Consider the following 24,105-nt stretch of genomic DNA (forward strand, 5'->3'; position numbering starts at 1 on the left):
AAGAAGGTGATGTCTTTGGTGGTGTTTGCCACTACACGACTAACAGGAGTGGAAAAAACATATCAGAGAATTCCTGGTTGAAATCAGTAGCCATGATAATGTCAGTGGCTTTCAAGAGGCAAACACTCAACATGCTGGTTCTTCTAAATCAGCCTCATCAGACTGTCTACAGGTGTACCGTGGCTGAGTTAGAGCAAGTACAGACATTTCACTGAGTAATACTTGATGGAAAATGAAGATTATGAGTTAATTTTACAATACGCCTAGTTTTGACTGATTCATGCCAATGAAGTAATACAATAATGCTGAGCAACAGCACAGTACATGGTGTCGGTGACACTTGGAAAGAAAACTTGACAAGGAAAGTAGCAGAATATTGAATATACAACTGAAAAACCTCTAAAGTAAGCAAAATATATAGATACTTCATGTAACCAGGCATATGCCACTAAAAGATATCTGTGACACAATCTTAAATAAAGAGAAATTAATACAAGTCTCTCTTGAGGCACTAAAAACCTGATTAATCTGAAGAATTAAACAACTACAGAAAATGAATTGCCCTCTAGAGCAGGCCCCTTCATAACATAATTTATAGGCTCTGTGGACAAAAATAATATGGGCATTACAGAAAATAAGATGCAATCCTAGGACAACCATGTCCTTCTTTCCTCTATGAGTATCCAATTCTGGAAAAAATAATTTTGCTAACATAGAGAGATATTGGGTACTGTTATTGCTGTACAGTCTGCAAAGCTTTACACAGTCAGGCATAACTGCATATGAGCAACAGAAACTTTGGATATCATTAAAACGTATACTATAAAAGCAGCTACAATATTTTTTCCAAACCGTTACATTTTGAAAAATCACAATAAATTTAACTACAATCTATTACTCATCTCCATAGCAAATGTAATTTTTAAAATCATTTTTGTTATTTGTTAGCTCTTGTCAGAAAAGCTGAAATATTTTATAGGATAGGGGAATGATAGTCCTCCATCCATTTTTTAAAGTAGTTCTTCGGTTAGACTTAATAGGAAAGCAATCACTGATGACTCACCGATGAACTCTTAATTGTTGTGGAATAAGGTCAGAAAACATGGAGAAGCTTAAAGTGATTCAAAACAGAGTCCTTTATAATAGAAATTTGAAACTTCAGGCAGGACTGCCCCCTCCTCCCTCCTTTTACTTCATGAAAAGTTATATGCTGTATTGGAAAATATTTTTTTCTCATTGTTATATGAATTTTATCTTTGAAGTATTCAGCTTGAATCTTTACAATGTTTTGTATACTATGTAAAATAACACATTCGATATTATTTGAATAGCAAAGACTATGCATTTTCCTTATCTCACAGTCGTTCTAATATTATATGTTAGAGACATAGTTATAAAAATAGTTTTACATGTAAGTTTTCTTTAATGCTGTAAATGTTAGATTGTTTCTTCATTGTTAGGAGTTCACTCATGTCAGGTTTATGTGGAAACTGACTCCTGCATTAAAGATGTAGAGCTCATTTAAAGCTCTTGAGATAGAATAACACGCAGGTGTCAGTCCTCCAAATTTCACTGAAGATTAACCTAATATGCAATATGGTGACCTAACAGTTCCTCATTTGAAAGAAATCTGAAAAGTAATCTCTGATATAGCTGAGGAGTGAGAATAACCCAGTGGGATTTCCACCTCTTCATTTCCTAATGAGTTTTTTGATAATGAGAGGTGACTTTGCCAGTCACTGTGGGCTCTATTATGGCTAATTTACTCCACTTCACTCTCCTTGTTAATTATTAACACTAGCCTTTTTATCCTCATGAGACCACATTCCAGTTTTTCCCTTTTTAGATTTTTTTTCTAAATCTATCTTTATGAAGGTGATAGTTTTCAGGAAAAGGTTTTCACTTAGGGTGAAGCCAGAATTATTTATTTCATTTTGGAAGACTGTAAAATTGATTATATAAGCACGGGGAGCACTTTCTAATGGTTCTAATGCACTTGCCAGGTGAAAAGGCTGTTAATTAAAGAATAAGCACCGAGGTACATTCCACTTGGGAATCAGCTCTTAGTAGAATGGTCACTTGCCACTTGCTAACATATCCACCGATTAAAAGGTGACTAATTTCCACAGTTGCTTTCCAATAGTTCTGGGATAAAAAAAAAGTGTATAATTTTCCAGATGGCTTTCACTTGCCAGAAATTGTCATTTACTATATCTATTACCATTAGGGAATTACTGAAATTGGTATACAGGTGTGACATTTCATACAGCAGTCGTTTCATATCCTTCAGTTAAGGTTTTACAATCTTTCTAATAATTGCTTTGATGTGCAAGTTTTCAGAAAACGTCTTTCCTAAGGTTGTTTTAATCATTCAGCATTATTAGCCACTTAATCTTTTACGGAAAGAAAAATCAGTAGCTTACCAGCAACCTCTTTACACCTGAGGATAACCCTTGTTTCTTTCTATCACTTCTCTCAGGTTGGAACCAAAGTGCAAAAGAACACAAATAACACAATGTAGCTAAAACTGGTGCCATAAATCCTTCTTGTAAGACTACTGTAAAATACCTCCACAGCTTTCAGAAACCAAATATTTGTTTCAAGTGCACATGACACCTCAACCAGAGACGTGCTTCCTAAACTGAAAATGTAAGACGGAACAACACATGAATATGGGCTTCAGATTTTTAATCTGGATTTTAGATGATCAGACACCCACTTAAAGTAATGCATACTTCACCCTGCAGGAGTCTAACTCTTATGAGATCTGAACCAAGATTGAACAGTTCCTACACCCTTCTGAGCAGCCTTCTAAATTGAGCACCAGCATGGCAATTTTAATGTTTCTGTAGTTGCAGTTTGTCCAACAAAGGATCCAGATGAAACATTCATGAATATCTTAAAAACAAACTAAGGTAAACACTAACAGAAAAAAGAAATCATCAGGAATATTGCATTTCATGTATTGCTAAATGTCAGTGTATGGAAACATAACTCATGAAAAGAGACCTCTAAGACTGCGTGTTAATGTTCTTCCACTCTGTCCTAGACCACGTCCAATGTGGTGCAATAACAGTGACTTTCAACAATCTTGTTTAAGCTTCAGCTTTAGTTTAGTGGTCCTGTCCATTTGCCCCTTTCCCTCCATGAAGTTTGTCATCCATCATGTTACAGTGAATTGTGTATTTGCTAGTTGCTCCCTTCCATGATATGGTTCTGTGGCCAAAAGTTACTATACCGAGATGACCTATATATTTTAATAAACACTTGGCAGCTATGGTTAACAATAATAGAATGATAAATAATATAGGTTGGAATATGTGTAACCTTGGAGAAAAGTTCCTGAATACTATTTTCCATTCTTTTAGTCAAACAGTTTCCATACATGGAGCTAAAATTCTTAACAGCTATTGAACTTCCACAGAAATGAAATTATTTTTCCAGGAAGAGTTAAAATGATTTATTGTCTTTTTAATTAAAAAATCAAATTTCGTAATAACTTGAATCATTTGGATCTCTAAAATAATATTTTAAAAGTAGGTAATTTTTAAATTTTAAAACATTGAATTGCACCAAACATTTTAAGGCATCATAAAGAAAAAAAAATATGTTTGTGATATTTTTTATATGTTTACTTATATTCTCTTTTTAAAAAATTAAGATCTAATCAATTTTCTTTGGTTTCTGTTATTAAAATCATTTTCACAAAACATGTCTAGAACATTACTTAACTATTATCCCCTGAAAAATAATCTCTCTCTCCAAAGATGAATGAAAGTAAGATGATATGGCTATCTCAAATTCTAGTCTCCAACTGAAATAAAGATACAACAATACACCAATTGAAAATAACACTGATTTGTTGTATGTATCTTACTCCATTCATGCTAAGCCTACAATATCTTCATAGACATAATTAATCTGAAAGTAGTTTGCATGGAGGTTTAGAAGGAAATATTGACTAGAATTTTATATGAACAGTATAGATTAAATATTAAATATCAAGTACATATTATGCTGCTTGTACATAATAGATTTAAAACAGAGCAATTTGGGAATACTGAACGGTTAAGGGATTGACAGAATAAGGACTGAAATGGTGCAAGGATAGAGAGAAACTGCTCAACTTCTGAGAAATGGAGCACCAGGGTATATATCATAAACACAGGCACTGTCACTTTTATTTTGAGAATTATATTATTTAGAACCACATTTCTAAGGTGTGGGCACAATAATCTTATGCACACAATAAGTAAAAAACTTAAGATCTTACTGTCATTTCTGAGGGCATTATTCAGCAGCTGGAAAAGTGGGAAGCTGTCCCAGGAGTCCTGCGGCTGTGCCTCGAGTGCTGAATCCATATCAACAGAATACAGAGACAAAAACTTCTCTGCATGCTCAGCCAATAATTCTGGCCACCAAGCAAATGCCTGTAAACATGACAAAATAGAATTACTAAACATGAATCATAAAGCAAAGAGAGGTGCTGTATCTATGGCAAAATATATATGCATATGTCACTTAATGTCCTAGGTCATTTGGGGAGGATGAACAAGCCAAGTCAAAAATGTGAAAATATTTTACAAAACCTTGCATCAAAAATGTAAGAAATCAAACAGATTATGTTGAGAAAGATGATCTAATCATAACAAAAATCTAACACAAAACAATCAAAAAAGGAGTATAAATCCCTGCAACTCTTTTTGCCAGAGAGCAAACAAAAGAAGGAAGGTCTCATCCTTGAAAAGTTACTGTATATGCTTCTCTTGATTTCATTCAGTTCTAAGGCTATAGGTAATCAGATTAATTTATTTTTCAAATAAATTCTTGTGAATACATTTTGCATTCATTTGTTAATCAGAATGGATGGGTTTTATGTGAATTTTATTCTTTTTTAAATAGATACAGAGCACTTTTTAATTCCTATTTTTGCCTTCAAGATGTCAGCTTTTCCTGAGGAAGACATACAGTTTTATTTCCACAAATGCTATAAATACACCTTTAGAAATTCACTAATGTCTCTCTTAATTTTAAAAAACTTAACATGTTGGAATACAGTCTTCTTTGGTAAAAACTTAGATTCTTAGGTAATCCTTGCTTAAAAGAAGAGAAGAAATCTGTGAAAAATAGTCAGCAAGTAAAGCCAGCTCCACATTAAAGACTGCTTCACGTATAACTCTTGTACCTTTTTACTGTCACTTAAATCTACCCTTTGAAAGGTCAGTACTGAAGCTGAGTATTGGATCAGAGGAAGCTGTATGATCCTGAAGTTAAAGATGAAGGTGAAGTGAGCTTATGAAATAGGATGAATATCACATACTGCTGAGAGTGTTTTGCTCAGAGTTCATGAAAATATCTGACAGTGAGAAATACCTACACATACTAGATAAGAAAATGTCTTTGACTGCAAACTTAAGCCCTTCATTTTGAACATCTCATTTTGAATGTTTTTGAGTTACCAGCATAGGACATATGTAGCTTGATCTATACAAGTGCTGAGTTCCCACAATTTCAAATAAAGTAATAGAAATCCTTACTTGAATTTCTGAAATGCGGGTCCTGGGTAATGTAGAATTATGTACTGAGGCTTGGAAGGCACCACATAGAATACAACTTCTGAAAAGTGGTGTACAAATATGTTTTTGCATCCTGGACTTTCCGATGACTGCCTGTAATACTTTTCGACATGAGGCAAAGATGAATTGGCAAGAGGTTTTAAAGAAATGCTGAGCATCCTCTGCTATTACTGAAAAACTATTTTGTGTGTTGCAGTGTAAGGATGCCTATTGGCCTCATAGTGAAAAGGACAGATGAGGCTTCAAAAATTTTGGCACGAGTTGGAGTCTTTTTCTTCAAACAGGAAGAAGCTCCTGTTTAAATGAGAGATCATTAAAGGAACAGATTCCTTACTCTAGAAGATAACTGAATGTAAAGAAATAAAGAAAGAAGAAAAGAAATGTATACAGGCATTGGCAGGTGTCCCTTTTAGGCAACCAAAAATATTTTCAGTAAATGTTGCCAAAAACTCAAACCAAAGCACAGCTAGACCCAGAAAACCAGCACATTTTGTTTCCATATTCTTCCCCTTTACAAATGACACTGAATCCAGACAGAAATTCTTATGACCCTCTCAAGAATTACCTACCATTGCTTAGGCAGGAAGGAAGAAGAATGGAAAAATACTACAGCTAAGATAGTTGTTCAGTCATTGTGGATAATCTGAAAACAGGCTAAAGGCAATTAGCAATTGGTGACACACATTCTAAGAGAACAAAAACACTGATCACATTAAAGGAAGACTGAAATTCTTAGATTATAGAAAGACACACAAATGTGCAATACAACACCAGAAATCATCAGAACAATTTATGCTACACATCCAATGCACAGTTCCATGCTATAAATAGTGAAAAATAATGCTTAGTTCATCAGGAATCACATACCTCTCTTCCCTTTGGGAATCCCAGAAATTTGGAAGTGTTATGAATTAAAAAAAAAATAAATCTAGTATTAAAAAGTGTGATACACTATTTTAGAGATTAGTGATCCTTTTTGTCAACTGCACTATCAAACACTGAACATTTACTTAAACATTATGTGAAGTCACCATACTTAGTCTTCAGTTTTGAGTAGAGAATGTATAATTTTGTGATCTTGTTCTCAGATATATGTTAATACTGAAATTCTGCATGCTCTGTAAATTTTAGTAAAATTGAACATTTATTGCACGAATGAAAGGGGACATAATCTTACAGTTATCTTTATTCTTTTCAAGCTGTTTTAGATTAGATTAAAAACTGTTGCTGAACTGATTTTTCTGAAGACATATGCAATATATTTACCCTCCTGCAAAATACTACATCTCTGACTGCAAATAGGTAGTATGGAAAGTAATCTTTGAACAGAGATACTTAATCATACATGTATGATTTGATTTGCTTCTTCTATGTTCTTTCCCACAGAAATATTCTTACAGTAATGCAGGTGCCCACAAGACAAAGACAACAATATATACATTTTATTGAGTAAGCATTACAGAGTTACACAGTGGAAACAGTAGTGTAGAACAGGACCTCCAGGGAATTAATTTCAAATCATTGAAACAGCTGTTTCTTCAGTATAAGATAAAACATCTATAACAAGTTCACACATGACAGATGTAAGCTAAAACCTAGATTTTATAGTGTGATATAAAACCAGATGTTTTGAATGATCATATTTATAACTATATATACTAAATCATGTTTATCCCTTTGCATATTTTCCCCCAAAATATTGAGTTTTTTGAGAACATTTTTAAAACAATTTCCTGAACCTTAGAAAACTGTATTTATTAATTAAATGTTAATAATATATATAATTGTGTCTACCTGGTCAAGTTTATTTTTGTCATTCCTTGATATGAAAAGTGCTATAATTCTAAATATTCTAAATATTATGGTTTCTGTATCATCAAGCAAAAGACTTAAGAGTAAGAAACATGAAATTGTTGTATTTTATTTCTTTTACCTTATAATGCCATTTTAAAAAGTGCAAGTTTAAAAGCTGTACTTTTCCAATCAACAGAAGAGCAATGTGAATGTGATTATTATACCCATCATTATTTTCATGTTAAGATCTATACAGCATGATGAAAACTAGCATTCAGTTTTATTTTCTTTCTATTTTGAATGAGAGGTGAAAAGTTGGAAGGAACAACTGAATAAGGCTATGAAAGTTTTCCATAACATTTCACCACCTCCAGCACAAAGATGCTTTCTCTATTTTATGCTCTTTAATTTTCATTTCTAAACCTACGTTTCATTCAAGCGAATTCAAGCAGAGTTTTATTTCACTTCACTTTTCATAAGCTTCAAGTCTCTTATTCCTCTGTAAACGTGAACTGCTTTAAACATATGTCAGCAAGTAAAGCTAAAATGTTTCTTGACAGAATTGCTTCGCATCAGGGGAGAAAAAATCTAGGAACAAGCCATTCTCTCCAGTAAATGCAGTTACAGCCTCACCTCTGAATGGTGTTCTTCATTTTGCTGTAACACTTCGATACAGAGTTCTGCAAGGTGAAGAACCTCTTCCAGTTTTCTAGCAGGTGTTGCTTGGTTCATTGTCTCTATATGAATATAAAATGCAAACCAAAATTGCTTTATTTACAAATAAGATTTAACAGTAAGAGAAAACGATGGCAGAAAGGAATGGGAATGGTGCAGAGCTAGTTTTCTGAAGTATAAGCAATTTAATGTGTTAAGGACAATCACTTAATACAAGTAAATGCAGCTGAATGTCCAGATCATAGAAAGAGAAAATATTTAATTCACAAAAGAATCACTGATCAATATGCGAGAACTAACAGGTGCATCAATGTATTAGATGCTCAACTTCTGCAACAAGCAAGTTCTAATTTGCTTCAAGGTCAGATATACAAAGACAGCAGACAGTAGAGACCTTTTTTGTTATTGTACTGTCAGTACAATGCCATTCTCACTAGATGACTCATTGCTGTCATCAGCAAGATTCATGCATTTTGCAGCAGTCAAAAATTCCAAGTGTTTCACCTAAATAAAACATTACATTTTAGGTGTATTTAAAAATAAGAAAAGTACAAAACACAATAATTATTCAAATAACTAATTTCTAATAACTAATTATTAAAATAACTGTTTTTCTACCTGCTGTTCAGCAATAAGAGTGAATCTGCATTTTTTTCAGTACTATAGTGGAGAGTAGCACTATAAAATAAAGATGTTATAACAGAACTGACACAAGCCTACTAAAAACTCCACATAAAAGAGAACAAGGACAAATAAAAAAGTTAACAAATGACATGAGAAGCACTCATTCTATAGAGTAGACTTCAAAAAGAAAACAAACAACAAAGGTAAAACAAATGTAACTAAAATTCTTACAGGGCAATTACACTCAGTTTAATTTTCAATTAAAAAAATTTTCATAGGACTAGATCCCAAGAAAAGTCATGGGAGATAAGGGAAGAGACCAGTTGAAATTTTTTACAATCATAGTTTAATCAGTGAAAGTTATTTGTTCAACTACATAATTTGTATCATTAGGAATAACTTCAGTATTAGCATAAACCATGGGATGGAAATGATGTTGTACAATACAATCATATATAAAGTATCGTCACATTAACCAGGTTAGCAGAGGACTTATAAAGCTGATAATACAAGGTGAATGGTGGGTCTCAGGAATCCTATTTTCTCATTTTCTGTGTATGTTCAAGAGATCACATGAATAGCAAATCACATGAATGCATATCTTCATATGCAGAAACTTCTGTTGACATTTTTTTCCCATTTTATGTATTCACTATGACATAGAACATTAGTAGATTAATTAAAAAACTTACATAGTCTCCTTGGTGTCAGTAAGAATATCAAACTGCATGCACTAAATGTTATCAACACTTAACATTTCTGGCAGGTCAAAACAACTTTTCAGACATCTTAAAGGTAGGTGACTTTGGTTCTTCAGCACTAACACACAGATGCATAGTACCTTGATGAAATATACACCTTAATGCAATTTTTGAAGAAACATTGGATTAGAACCTCCGGCACATATCTACTTAAAGGTGACTACAAAACCACATTGTTTTAATGCAAAAAACAAAGCAGACTAATTAGTTACTGAAGCAACTAATTTTTTTTTTTTTTCAAATCTTATTAAAATAGACCACATAAGCAGACATGATGAAATAATATGATTTCAAAACCACAACCTAAGTCAAGAAAGAGTTACTGTATGTACCAAGCACAAAACAAGGACAAAAACCTACATTCACAATGTCAAGATCCTGGTTATTAATACTGTATTGAATTTGGAAATTTTATACTCTAGAACGATTATACAAACATAACCACAACTATACTAATGTATTATGTCAAGTAAGATTAGAAAGGATTGGTCCAGCCCATATCATTTAGTTTATAGTATAAAGACTACTATTGGATTCAGACTTAAACTTGGTTTCTATGATCATCCTGGACTGCAACTGCTGTTTCCTCTAGTGGCCAGTGTCCTCCCCTCCCTGAATGTGCAGCAAGTACTATTCACACAGCTGATACATCGCTATTGGTATCACTGATGTTAATGAGTCTTAGGAAGAAACCAGTGATATTAATATAGAGTATGACTGGCACATCTGATTTCAGCATAAACAACTCATTTTATTATAAATTCAGCCTGATCTTCATAGATCTTACCACTAACTAAGTAAACAATATAATTACTTTCATAATTGCATTCATTCCTAATGAAACTAAATAAGCTGTAAACTATTCAAAAATTACATCCTATAAGAGCTTCTCTAAATTAGTAAGAAAGTAATCCTAATAATTGCATTGAATCTGACATGGCATTTTTGCATTTGGAGTAAGTTCACTTATTCCACACCTCCAGATAACCTAAAAACAGCTATTAAACAGACATCATTTACCATAGGGACAGCAGGAGAAAGACCATAGGTTTGCTAGCTAACTGTGAGATTATCCTGAACCACCACTGTGACGAGATCATGATGAAGAGAAACATGGTCTCAAGGGAGTATTAATTCCATTGAGCAAGGCACTGAGGAAATGCAGTTCTGGTCATCTATGCTGAAGTGATGAATTTTGATCAAAAATGGCACTGAAAGGATACGAATTCTGAATTTCAATCAGAAATGGCATTGAATTAAGAGTGTGGGGGTTTGTCTCTTTGTTGTGTGTGTGTGTGTGTGTTTGTTTAAAAGGCATAATTAGCCTAATAAAATGAAAGACGAAGGAGGGGATCAGAAGTGTTCCCACACAGGCAATGTGGGAATACTGTGTGCCCGCAGTAGGAACACTTGGGAAGGAGAAGACCTACTTATGATCAGGGATGATGCTGGTATAAAAATAAATCAGTCATGATAAATTATTTAAGCCAGAAATTGCAAGGAGTTCAGTCATTATGGGACTACTGTTCAGGAATAATTTTTTTTCTGTAGGATTGGTATGTGTAGGAGGAAAAAGAGGATGAAAACTGCATTTCCTTTTGAGATGAGTATGGCAAATTTCTGAATGACATTTCATGGCAGGAATGACTGAAAATGTGGGACAGATTAGGCTCAATGAATTCCAGTTTGAAGTCTGCATGAAATTCCCCATGCTACTTACTATTTACTAGTTTACTCTAAAATTATTTATTACTTACTAGAAACATGCAAATTACTCTTGATGCTTCATACAACTTTTGACAATATTTTAAAAATCATTATTTTCCAATAAGATTTATTGATAAGAAAAGGCAGCAGAGAATTGCAGTTACTCTGTATCCTTGGACAAATCTCTAAATTTGTTGTAGTTTACATATTCACAGAATAAATCTGTACATTCATTTTCATTTGGATAGTACAGGTTTCCCTACATTTTGCTTAGGCTTTTTCTAAAGCTTCCTTTTCCATCTGTAAATTACCACATCAGCTAGTCTTTCTTCTCTGTAAGTAAGGGCCTTTCACTTTCCAAAATCTAGTGAATGTGTTATAGATAAACACCAATTACATGGATGTATAAAGAAGGGGTGATGAAGTAATTTGAGAGAAAAAGAACAAAATATTAACTTTTTTTTACAAAACAAGTAGTATATTTGAAATATGAGTATCAATAAACTGTCATCTAGAAGTTTTAGAACCCCCAAAACATCTGAGAAAAATACTGTGAATGTCTTTATTAGCGTAAAAAAAATTACAGGAATGGAAATCAGTGCTGTCAGTTTTCATTATATTCATGATGTCCTTCTCCCCACAATTACTAAGGGTTGTTAAGATGTGTTTACACTGCTCAAACTAACACGTTGCAGCAGGAATAGAGTCAGTAAATATGCTGCTTGACATCTTTTAGAAAATAAACAGAAAAAGCCATCAATCATCTGTTTTCAGCTTCACATTCTGCTGAGATAAAAAGCAAGCTGGGCTTTGCAAATAATGGATGCTTTCTTAACTACACATTATCAGTGAGTCACATAGGTACCAAGAAAATATTGTTAAATGAGCTAAGTTAACTGACTTAAATGTTACTGAAACGACGACTGCTTCATGGACTGATGGCACCTAGGGCCACAAGGGATTAACCAGTCTGACCTCCTGTGTCACAGGTCAGAGAACTTCTTGTTCCTCATTTTGTGAACCCATGAGGATGTCTAATACCTAACAACACTGTGTCTAAAACCTAACTTAAGCTTGCTTTCCAGAAGAGAGTTTATCCTTGAAAACAAATGTACAATTCACTTCTTTCTTTTTCTCCCCAGCATGTAAGCTGTTAAATATGTGTGTTTAATTTTTCATTGGCACTTGCTGAGCACAGGAATCTGCTGATTAAAGAGGTGATTCTCCTCCTCGGGTATGAATACAGTGCAGCTACGAGGTAGCTGTCTCTGGCCTGCCAGTCTCCCTGCTGTGGCGCAGCATATATCCCTTACTGGTTTTCCTTGTCCAGTATTTCATCCTTTCTCCTTTTCTTCAAAGAAGCATATCGAGACCAGGACACGCAGAAGAGCCAACCTGTTTCCAGGCCAGAGGGTCTCCCATAGACCAATGGCAGGGATACTGAAAAAAAGGCAAGTGTGCTGAGAGACCTTGGGTTCACAGCCCTGATGGGTTCGCAGGTACATTCACATCCAGTCACCTAGGTGGGACTGGAGACTCCGGTGGTGACGTTGCAGTTTAGGATTTAGGCCAGCTCATTTTATGCCAAACTGCAACAGGACATCCAGTTTGCTTGTTGATCCCTCATGTAAGACAATTGGCATTTGTTTTAATTTTCATCGGCACTGTTGCTCTGGTTTCTGGCAGCACTCAGCTGTTGTGCTACCTAACATTAATGATAGCAGCATTAAAGCCTGGAGACATCAACTGGGGGAGGTGTTTGATCATCAACTAATTCGTTTCTATGCGTGTGCCAGCATCAGTCCCACAGGAGGTCAGATAATGCGATGACTGTCGGCTGTCAAACTCCTTCCAAGATGTGCTGCACACACAGCAGTGCACGGCTTGAGCAAGTTTTGGAGTTTCTGAAAGAATATTGCCTGTTTGGATGTTGTGCAGAGAGACCTAAATCTTATGTGCTTCTTTTCAAATCCAACTGTAGTGCATGAAGTCTAAATGATCTACCTTTTCTTCTATACCAGGTCTCTTGCCAAGGAATCTGATTGATTCACTCCAAATAGGAGCATGAGAGTGAACTCATATTGATGCAGAGGGGATGACAGGGAAGCCCTGCAGTATAGCAGGGCATAATATAATTTGATAATACAGATATCATCATTTGGGCTGTATGGAGCCAACTCTGCTCTAGTAGGGCCCATTAATTAGGATTTTTTGACATGTGTATCCATTGCTTCTAAACTTGTATCAAAAGCAGTACAAACATCAATAAACTGGAGCTAATATATGTTACTAGACTTGAATTGACTCTGCAGAGTTAATCCGCAACTGGGATAATCTACTCACAGATAATTTCAATTTGACTGTGGTGGATTTTCGTGCTAATTCTCACAGAATTAATTCTGTATGAAAAATGTAAGGAGTGGACATCTGGGAGGACAGCTTATATTCTTCTGATTAAAAAAAAATTCTAGCCTTATATAAATAATGGAATTTAGCTTTAATTATAAAGGTGAAACTAGTCTTTCCATAATTGCTTTCTATGAATTCCATAGGATTTTAAATTTTATTGTCAAAAAAAATTTTTAAATTAATTACCATTATCACCTACGTACAGAGAGATTATGAGATTTCTGTAAAATTACGAGTTAACATCTCCTATGCTACAACCTACCATTTTATAAAGTGGGTCACACTACAATGTTTTCAGTTTTTAAAAATTTATCATAGTATTCAATGGAATTACTTTAATGGGAAAATAACTGGTTGCTTTTGTTTGTCTCCTGTTTATTTATTTATTTATTTTTTTTCCAAAAAAGGGAATCTTGGATCATGGAAAAAAATTGAAACAACAAATCTGAAAATACAAAAGCAGAAGAAAAAAGGCAGAGATGAAAAGAAATCTAAATTTTTAATTGATGATCAAAGGCACTTAATTTTTGATTCTTTGTATTCTGGGTTTGGCAACACAGATACAATCAGTTGGTATTTTGTTCCTGTCTCTCACTTATAAATTCTCTTCAAAAGAGGAAAGAATTAATGTTTTCAGCACTTTTTGTTCCTGTGGAATAAAACTCAGAGGTGACAAACATGGCAAACTGAAGGGCTCCATGCATGAAGAGACCTGAATAACTGACATATTAGACTGAGAGAAAACTGTCTCTTGAAAGTGCAGACTTAGTAGTAAGTGCTTTTAAAAAATCTAGTAATTTTAAGAGTCTAAATTTTAGTGAGTTACTGAGAGATGATAACAACAAACCTAATGCCTGCAGGTAAGGAGAAGGGTAAATTGATATTGACAATTACTAACTTTAAAACAGATTTTGAAGAAATCACCTACTGAGGAACATAAAATGAACAGAAAACAGAATAAAATGTAAAAAAGATTCGCAAAGATAGGTCACACTAGACTTGTGCAGTAGGTTTTCTTGATAGGATATTTTCTTATAAAAGAAATTCAGTAGATCTCATCTATTTTGACTTTAATAAAGCATTTGATACCACGCCTCATGGGAAAACTACTAGTTAAGCTGAAGAAAATGAGGATTAAAAAAGAAACTATGTGTTGGATAAGGAAGCTGCCTTGAGATAAAGGCAATAGATAGTGTTGAGAAAGAGCAAAGAAAGGTTTCTTGAGGAATTCCTTGAAGATCCATCTTAGGGCTGAGCTTCCTTAATATTTTCACCAATGACTTCAGAATAAATATTAGGAGTGCACTAATAACAGTGTTGTAAAATACTGGCAATAGACAGTGGCAGGGTCAAAATGCAGTAACAAGAACTGGATAATTCCAAAGAACAGGTAAGAGAAATAAAATTTAATACTTCAAGAAGGAGTGCAATACATTTTGACACACAAACAGCAATAAATATTTGCTATAAACTGGGAGCTTGTCAGCTGGAAGTGATCAAAATTCTGAAGACTGGGTTGAATTAACTTTTCACAGAATGGCTGTGTGCCACAAATATGATATAGACATCAAAAGACAAGTGTTCCTTGAATATATTGGATTAAGCATTTCTGGTATAATAGTACCATTAGTACTGTGCAAGGCATTTCATGGGAACCATCCTTCCTTCAGTAGGGATACAGGACAAAGTTAGCGGGCTAAAAACTAGGAACTATGTTGACTGCAAGGTGATTCCTATACCTATAGAGCAAACAGGACTTGAAATGTTCTTCACATGGGTGAAGCAGGGGTTGGAAAAGGGAAAGAGCAGTGACATAGACTGACTCAGCCCAGCTGTTAAGAGGGGATGTGGGTATATTCATGAAGTAGTATCAGGATGTGGACCTAACAATCCAGGGGTTCTTTTCCAGACCTCTGCTCCAAAATTGAAATCAGAGATATTCGCCCATATCTTCTTTCCATTTAGTTGCCCATCAAACAGAGACCAAGAAGGTGCTGTGCTGCTGTGCAACTCATTCGTTTTTGTTTGTTCAGTGAAATGAACACGCATGGAGAGCTTTAATCAAGTCCTCTCCAGGTACAATGACTCTCTCCACTTGCCTTCTCAATTTCAATAATGTTTGTAGTGTTCTTCTTTAAGTCAGATGGATCCTTCTGAGCCTTGAGGGCATTTACATACTACCCTTCCTTTAGAAACTTGTATGTAATGAGTATATTAACGATCGATGTCCTTTAAAAAGCAGCAAACTGTTGAGCTGCTCCTGACCTTCTATTGTATGGAGTTAACAGTTATTCAGCCTTTGGCAGTCTGTCTGATAGAAAGAAATATTGGGATGACAACTGTGATTTGTCTTTGAGCAATTGCACAATACACAGTAACTATTTGCTCTGATTTTAATCGAATTTATTCTCATCCCTTTTATCAAAATTGATTGCCAGAAGGACACCTGTATATTCAGTTACTACAGACTTTTAAAAATAATGAGTTAAAAGACAACTACCTAATAATTCAAATCTTTACAATGTCTATTGCTTCAGAGATGAATATCTACAGACAATGACAGGCACTGCCCTGTTCGCTTCACAGCCATTTACCGCTTTAATCCCTAAGTCAGTTCCTTTATTTCTCCACAGCAAGGTAATGCCCTTGTGCCAAAAAATGTATTTACATGTAATTTCTATCACTTCTGTTAGGCAATGACAGTAGCACTAGCAGAGTCTACTACTCCTCAGCCATTCAGATTTCAAATAAATTGAAATGGGGAAAACCATTCATTTGTGAGAAGGAATAAATAAAGTATTTTATTACTTTCTCTGTGTGTTAATGGATCTGTATAAAATATAAGTAAAAAAATACGAATTCTGTATAAGGAAGGCCATCTTTTTGGAAGGAGAGAAAAAAGGTGAGGGAGACATGAAAATTTCTGTAAGCTATTCATTGGAAGATATACAAAATGCATGTGAAGAATGCTATTTATCTCTGCCCTCTGCATCTAGCAGGTCGAGTTATGTTCAACATTATCTACAGGATGGATTAACTCAAGTTAAATACTGAATAAGACAGGAAAATATGCCATACACAAAATGATCTAAAAAGTACTTTCAGGTATCAGTCTCAAAGGCAGCATGGACTGAAATGAAAATGGTTCATACTTAGAGATTTTCACATATTGATGCTGTGATCATCTCCTTGACAAATTATAAACCCTTGCTGCAAACTACAAGGGCATTATATGAGAGTTCTTAGACATAGTTCAAAATTATAATAGGTTTGATGCTGTTTTCCTCATAATGGCAATTATACCGACTGAACAGATTAGTTACTCCATGAGAATTTCAGCTGTATGTGTCGTAAGGAATGACATGCTGAACCCTGTATAATTGTCATTGCAAATGTAATTTTTATTGAAAAAAGCTGTTCTATATTCATAATAGTACAACGACATGGGAGTGCTAAATAAAATGTCATCCTGACTGCAAACAAATCCTGTTGATGCAAGTGCTGCTTATACCACTGTGTCTGCCATTAAGAAAGTAACCACCGTCTTCTGGGAAAGCATTCAGAGTCTTGTTCAATTGAGACTGTGAAAATGAGAGCACTTGGGGAATAGACCTGGGAACCTGGCAACCACGCTGCTGAAAAAGGATTCTCGCAACAAAAAGAATTTGCATGTTCACCTCTGTATTTCCTAACAAGGACACTCCTGCAATTCAAGATTCTCTATACAGTATCTAGTGTACAAGTTAAAGGGTAAATAATAGTTATCAAGAAACAGTTTTTCCTTATTTTCCACAATGCAATATATAGTATTAGCGCTAAGCATATTGTATACCAAGTTCACGATGAAATCTGTAGGAGTTTAGCTAGCGACACCAATAGAAGCAGGATTTAGCCCTGTTAGCCAGGCTAAAATATAATTTTCTTGGGATTCCTTTCAGCTGCTTCATCTTTTGCATCAGAGAAATGGGTTCAATAGAACCCAAAATTCTAGCGGAACAGAGTCTATTTACTCCTTTTAATAAAATTAATTTTTCTGAGTTGTCTAATTAATTCTCAGTTGCATTTTTAGTCAGAAGCAGAATTTAATTAAGGAATTAAATTATAAACACAGCTTATAAACTTCTAGCTTCACCTAACTCACACAGTGAATTTCCATTCACTCACTGTTTGGTAGGCTTTCCTCTCATCCGTTCTCTAACATAATTATTTGCCAGGTCACCTAAGGGACAGCTTTGATAACCCATCTTAAGAAAGTGGCAACAGTTTATTTCAAGGCATCCATAAACCTAATGTAAAATAACTGAAACCAGGTACAGTCTTTTTTTTTTTTTTTTTTTTCCTGTGTTTGTAACTCTGTCATCTGTGCTTAATAGTCTATATTTCTAACATAATGAGCCTGAGAAAAAATAACAATAGCAAGCGTGTGGAACAAGGAAAATTTGTATTTGAGGTGATACATGTTATATAGAAGTGTACAGCTGAGGTTTCAGAGAGCAAAGGTCAAAGGACTCAAACTCTAAAAGTAGTTTTCTCATTTTACAAATTAATTTCAACATTTTTCTAAATTTCTAATTTGAAGAAATTTTCTTCAATACCCTCAGGCATAAAAATACTAAATGGAGTATTTGTGCTATCTAGCTTTAGGTATCTTATATAATAGGGAAACTCTCTTAGGCTGCATTTGTATTTGATGACATGAGATAGGTCCTTTCACAGAGAAACTGTTGAAGGAGTCTCCAATTGCTCTGAATCACCTGCTTAATGAGCCTCTCCCTGTTGATCAGAGGGGGTTGGGAGATTACCTGATCAACATGAGTTCGTATCAACTCATGCTAACAGGCTGTGGCATGAATACCTATACCACCAGCACATTGCCTGCTCTCCTTTTTAATAATTCCAAATAGAGCTCTTCTATTTCCAGGGCATTTAAAGCTTGCAAATGAAAGCCAGTTGAAGTTTTTGGAACCAATGGAATTTTCTGGATCTTCAATTAGGAACACGGACTTTAAAAAATGTAGTTTTTATAATTTGCTAGTATTTTTTGCGTGTTTACTGGTTAAGGAAGATATTCCTCCAAAAATGGACTGTCTTTCTCCCTTCAAGCACCTCATTGGCAAGGAGCTCCACTTTGAATTACTTTAATGCAAACTTTATAGTCATCACCCCAGTCTCTTTACAGATGGAAAATTATTTAATCCTGAGAACACTGCCAACTCAATGCCCCTTCCCATAACTGTGGTTGATATTATTTGTGGAAACTTTACAAAGCATCATGATCGGGCTTCCATTGGATCTGTGTTTACATCTTTAAAAAACATAAGATAAAGTAGTGCATGCATTCATTTCACAGTTCATAAATGCACAGTCCTTCATACTTCTATGCAGCCAAAACTACTCAGCCACAAATACTACTTCAGCCATGCTCTTTTTATTATCGCACTTTTAAATATTGGGATATAGGCACTCAAAAAACCTATTTGCACTATTGGAGAATATATACCATATCAGCTTCATTAAATTAGGAACACAAAGTACTACCACCCTCTCAACCTTCAGCTGTAACTAGAAAAATAAACATATCACTAAAGAAAGCCATATCAATGTAAAACCAACTTTACAAAATTAATTCTTCTATCAAGACCATCATCAATAAATCCTGTAGTCCCATTAAGAAACAGATACCATTTTTGATGATGCCCATGCAATTTCATTTCTCTAAATACACAAACTGATTCTGAATTTAACAGTCAAACTTTCCTGCATCACTTAGTTACACATCTTTCACAGGAACTACAAATGCATCATATCAAAAATATACAATTATCTAAATTGCTAGTAAATATGCACATCATAGTTAACTATCAGTGTAAATTAAGATGCCCGGACTATACTACATCAAAATGAATTTTAATGTTCACACATGTTCTGCTCAGTATCTTTGTATTGTTGAAATCAACAAAAATAGTAACAGACACAACACACATCTGTAATACATGCAGACATGCATACAAATAGTAATCACCTGAGTCCTTTTCTGCTGTTGCTAAATAGAAAAAAAAAAAAAAAAAGAGAAGAAAAACATCATTACAGAAATACAACTATCTTAATTTCACTAGAGAAGAATAAATACCAAATAAGGGGTTAAAATCTTAAAATCTTGAGTGTAGCAGTGAGAGTCTTGACAGTCAGCTCACACAAGTGTTGAGTTTTGTCAGCTGAGGGAGAAATGTCGTATGTTTTTAGGCAGTATATTTATATTTATTAGTACTATATAGTCTATATTTCAGGCTTACTGGCTGAGTTTGCACCCATATTGTGCCTGGGAATTCAGACACATAAATAATAGTAAAATAATATAAAAAAAGACAAACATTATTTTTGTTAGAACTTTCTTTGCAACTCTACTTTTTAGGTAGATACCATTGGTGTATAGCTGATATTTTCATGCAATAGTTGCACTTTCACTGACTGATATGATGTTGTTCACTGAAGAAAGATTCAAAGAATAGGACAGAAATCGCCCAAATGTATGACAGCTACATGAGGACACCAGTAATGTTATAAAGATAATGACTATATGCCTTCTGTATGCAATTTAATGAGTAAACAATTAATGCAAACACTAACATGAATTACTTTCAAGAGAAGAATGTAATTTCATAGCACAGATACAATAATGATCCCATAAACCCAAAGAAGCTGAATGAGCCCTATTGCTGAAAACTATTACATTTATATTGGTAAAAATGTATTATATTTGTAATGACCAGAGTACAGAGACAGACCAATACAGGTCTCATTGCTACCAAAACTCAATGTGTTTAATTTTCTGATGTTATGATGCTGGAGTCCTCCACTTTCAAACAGTACTCTAGATTATACTCAGAAAAGTACTCAGCTTATTTCTCTGTGAGGTACTAGACTTATATATGCAATTAAGTATTGTGATTTGGGTTTACAATTACATGAGTGTAAAAACACTTACAGAAATCTAGTTGTGCTTCAACCAAAAGACAATAAATCCCAAAAGAAATTTGCAAGTCAAAATATGCCATGGGATCGATGGCAGTTTTATGTGCTGTTCTAGGTTACTGCAGCGTTAAGAGTGTGCATATTTTAAAGTACAAAATTTGTCACTTGCCATGGAACTGCCACAGTTCTCTAGGATATAGTTAAAAATCTTGGGCAGAGGTGTATTTACATCACTGTAAAAAACTTTTACTTTTCCAATCCAATTTAATAATGTCAGTGAATTTAGACATCATTTGACTGTTTTTGTCACCTTTTAATAATGCTTCTATTTTTATACTCATTATTTCAACAGGTTTGATAAAAGATTGAAAAACTGAATGTTAAAAAAAATCCTCCATATAAATACAGAAAGATAAAAACTAAAGAAAACAGTTATTTTTGCTTTTTCATTTTCCAGAATAGATTTAATATTCATCCTTGTTTCTTTAACACAACATGATATCATAATTAATTATGATAAACTGGTTACTAAGATGGTTTCATGTTGTTACTTCCATGATATAATACTGGTTGCTATAGTGATGAGATGGGTTTTTTGTTAATCATTTGTGAGATCGGTTAACTCATGTTTTTCAGAGAATTTGAGCAGAAATGGAAAAAGGAAAAAAAAGTTGCCTTTATAATATTGCTAAACATATGAGGTTTCTTCATTTTGCTGCTATGATAACTCTATTCTAGTGTATTGCTAGAAATACATACTATTAAAAAAAAAAACAAACCATAAAATTTTGATTTTTTTTAAAGCAGAATTTATCCTCCATGTATTTTCCTGTTAATTGACTCTACCTCAAAAAATCCAGTTATGTAGTTATGCACAGATTTCTACTCCTGAACATATCTGTTCAGGTATAGCTCAAGCTTTCTGTGCTTTATGTAGTATATCAGATGTGTCTTGACAATGCACTATTATGACTTCATTTTTGTTGTACGTAAGGTTTACAAATAGTAAAATGACATTGTGTATCTTAGCATTTTTTTTTGACAAAATCTTAGTTAATTTCAGGATTTACTTTCTAGAAGATACCTAAATTCCAGAAAAACATCTGATTATCATAAAGTCTGGTATTTGTGCCATTAATTCATTCAGAAAATCAAGATGTAATTAAGATTTTAATTATCATCATATTATTATACATCTGACAACACAACAGTAAAACTAAATCACACTTATCTATCTGTCTGCCTTAGAAGTACATCAGAAAGGCATTTATACCCAGAGTTTTCAAGTTTCAAGTAACCGTCAGCACTGATAAGGAAAGAATTTCCTGTCAGTAGTTTAATTACTAGAAATAGAGAAATAAAAAATAACCCATAAACAACCTTTTAGATTTATGCAGAACTCAAAAGTAAGAACAAAGAGCAACCTAAATTAGGAAGTCCTAGTCTTCCATTCAAACAGGGTCCCGGGAGGCATATTAAAGCAATGAATAGGAAAAAGCTCCATAGTTCACCAGCTGAGATTTTAATGAGACATTTCCCCTTGCTGTGGAAGGGGTTTGTTCTTGAAAGGGAAAAGACTGCTCACAGAATATTCAGTTAATAGGCATCGTTGGCTTTTACAGCCACTTTGGCAGTTGATTGCTGTACTAACCTTCTATTTTGGCATATTCTGTAAGTCGAGTGTAATTGATCAAGGCAGCCTTCTCCAGACATTTTCTAACCACTTTCTTCACCTCTTCTGCTGGTATGGGAGTGGCAATATCTTTCATTAAGACCTGCGCCAGAGACAATTATACCACTTGGTTACAATAATTACTCAAAACCCAAGTGAAAAGGATAAAAGTATCTTAAAGTTACTACGGATATGATAATGACTAAAGGCAGAAATCAAAAAGGAGCTACTTCAGCTGGTGGAACTAGATATTTGTCTTTGAAGGTTTCTGTTCAACCCTGGTTTGACTGCCTATATGGTATTTATATACAATACACCCCTACTGTGGCAGCTTGCAGCATGCCAGTCTTCATTTGGGTGATGCCAAAACCAGTATAAAAGAGCATTCCGTGGATAGACTGGATCTTGGTGCCCACTAAAGATGTGAAAATTTGCTTGGTTCTCACCTGTGGAAAAGCTTCCACCATTGCATAACTGTTTGATTCTTCAACAGTGTAAAGGAAAAATCGCAAACACCACCATCAGAGCTAGCTAATAATGACTTGCTTTTCTTCCTTCATAAAGTTATTAAAATTCAACATGTCCCTCATGTGAAAAACAGACATCTATGGCAGGCAGGGAAAATATTGAACTTCTGGTGGAATATTTTATTTTAGACAATACAAGAACAGATCATTTAAAGCTTTTCAAAACCTGTCAGCTTTTAAAGCCTATTTATTTTTAAAATATAGGACTTTGATAAAATGGACCACCTCTTGCAAGCGAGGTAAACAGAATATATACCTCTTTATATGAATGCAACACTATATACTCTGGATTACTATAATGAAAATGAATAAATATTGTTAATAATTTACTTACATTTTTACTTTAATTCTATACACTATTAACATTCAATAGATAGATGTAAAAAAATTCAATATGTTTTTACCATATTTTAATGTAAATAATAAAATTTCAGATAACTCCCAACCTTTTAAAGATGCTTCTTCAGTGGATCCCCAGACAAACTACACCCTTATAAAACATATCTTAAAATTATTGTTAAAGGGACAGAGCAAGAGATATAGTCTGGGGAAGGATACAGTAGAAATAGGAAGACATTGTTGCAAAGCAGACTTCTTCCATTACATGCACACACATATGACATATTTACCTTTGTTAACTTACTTCTTTTTAATTAAAAACTTCTGGGTTTTCAAGAAGTGAAAATACAGTATTCAAAACCTTTTATTCTAGATCTGATTTTTTTTCAAAATTTTTGAAGACGTGTTAAATAAAATGTTTCTAACCCATTCTGTATCCACAAATATTGGAATGCACATTTATTCTCAGTCAAGACTGACAATGGTGTTGCTTGAGCACCAGATAGAGTACCATTGCCTTTTGTAACAGCAGGAACAGGGAGAGGGAATAGCTGTTTCATATAACACAAAGGAATCTACACAGCACTGCAATCACTGAGATTATAAGTGAAAGAAAACCTATATATCCAGACTCTCTATGTGTTTTTAATATGGCAGAGGTCTTCTAAGACAGAATCTCTATCCATGGAGTGTTCTGCAGTGCAGAACAACTGACAATCCCCAGGACCAGACTGCTCAGATTTTGGCAAAGCTACACAGACTGGGATCTAAGCTTTTTTTGAATTCATACCTTCATCAGGCTCCTGCTGATACAATTCCTCTGGAATCTCTGCTGGAATTTAAAGTTCTCTTTCCTCAGAAATAACTGAGATGTTTTTACCATTACCAGGTCTTCTCTCTTCCAGTCATGACAAGAGGATTTGCTGGGCAGGAGTTTAGATTTATCACTGCTCACGTCAATTTTGCTGCATTTAGCTTTTTCTTCTTAAATTGACCCAGATTATGCATTTACAGAAGCTCATTTGGATTACATAGAGGCTTCTTAATGT

The 24,105-nt window shown here is 34.2% G+C and overlaps 1 protein-coding gene across 20 annotated transcripts in view; it reads right to left on the reverse strand.

The window, feature by feature from the left end:
- Positions 1-24,105, reverse strand: part of CADPS2 (calcium dependent secretion activator 2) — a 316,654-nt gene that overhangs the window by 59,340 nt on the left and 233,209 nt on the right. For 8 of the 20 annotated variants that reach the window (XM_042792982.1, XM_042792975.1, XM_042792971.1 and 5 more), the window contains 5 exons: positions 22,170-22,293; positions 19,569-19,589; positions 8,004-8,107; positions 6,444-6,452; positions 4,274-4,430 (listed from right to left, as the gene is read on the reverse strand). In XM_042792982.1, coding sequence (XP_042648916.1) covers positions 4,274-4,430; positions 6,444-6,452; positions 8,004-8,107; positions 19,569-19,589; positions 22,170-22,293 — 415 coding nt within the window. The remainder of the gene's footprint in view (positions 1-4,273; positions 4,431-6,443; positions 6,453-8,003; positions 8,108-19,568; positions 19,590-22,169; positions 22,294-24,105) is intronic. The other 12 variants (XM_042792984.1, XM_042792990.1, XM_042792983.1 and 9 more) reach the window with 3 other exon arrangements.

Source organism: Tyto alba, unplaced genomic scaffold (genome assembly GCF_018691265.1).
Source record: "Tyto alba isolate M040663 unplaced genomic scaffold, T.alba_DEE_v4.0 Super-Scaffold_2, whole genome shotgun sequence".
NCBI lineage: Eukaryota > Metazoa > Chordata > Aves > Strigiformes > Tytonidae > Tyto > Tyto alba.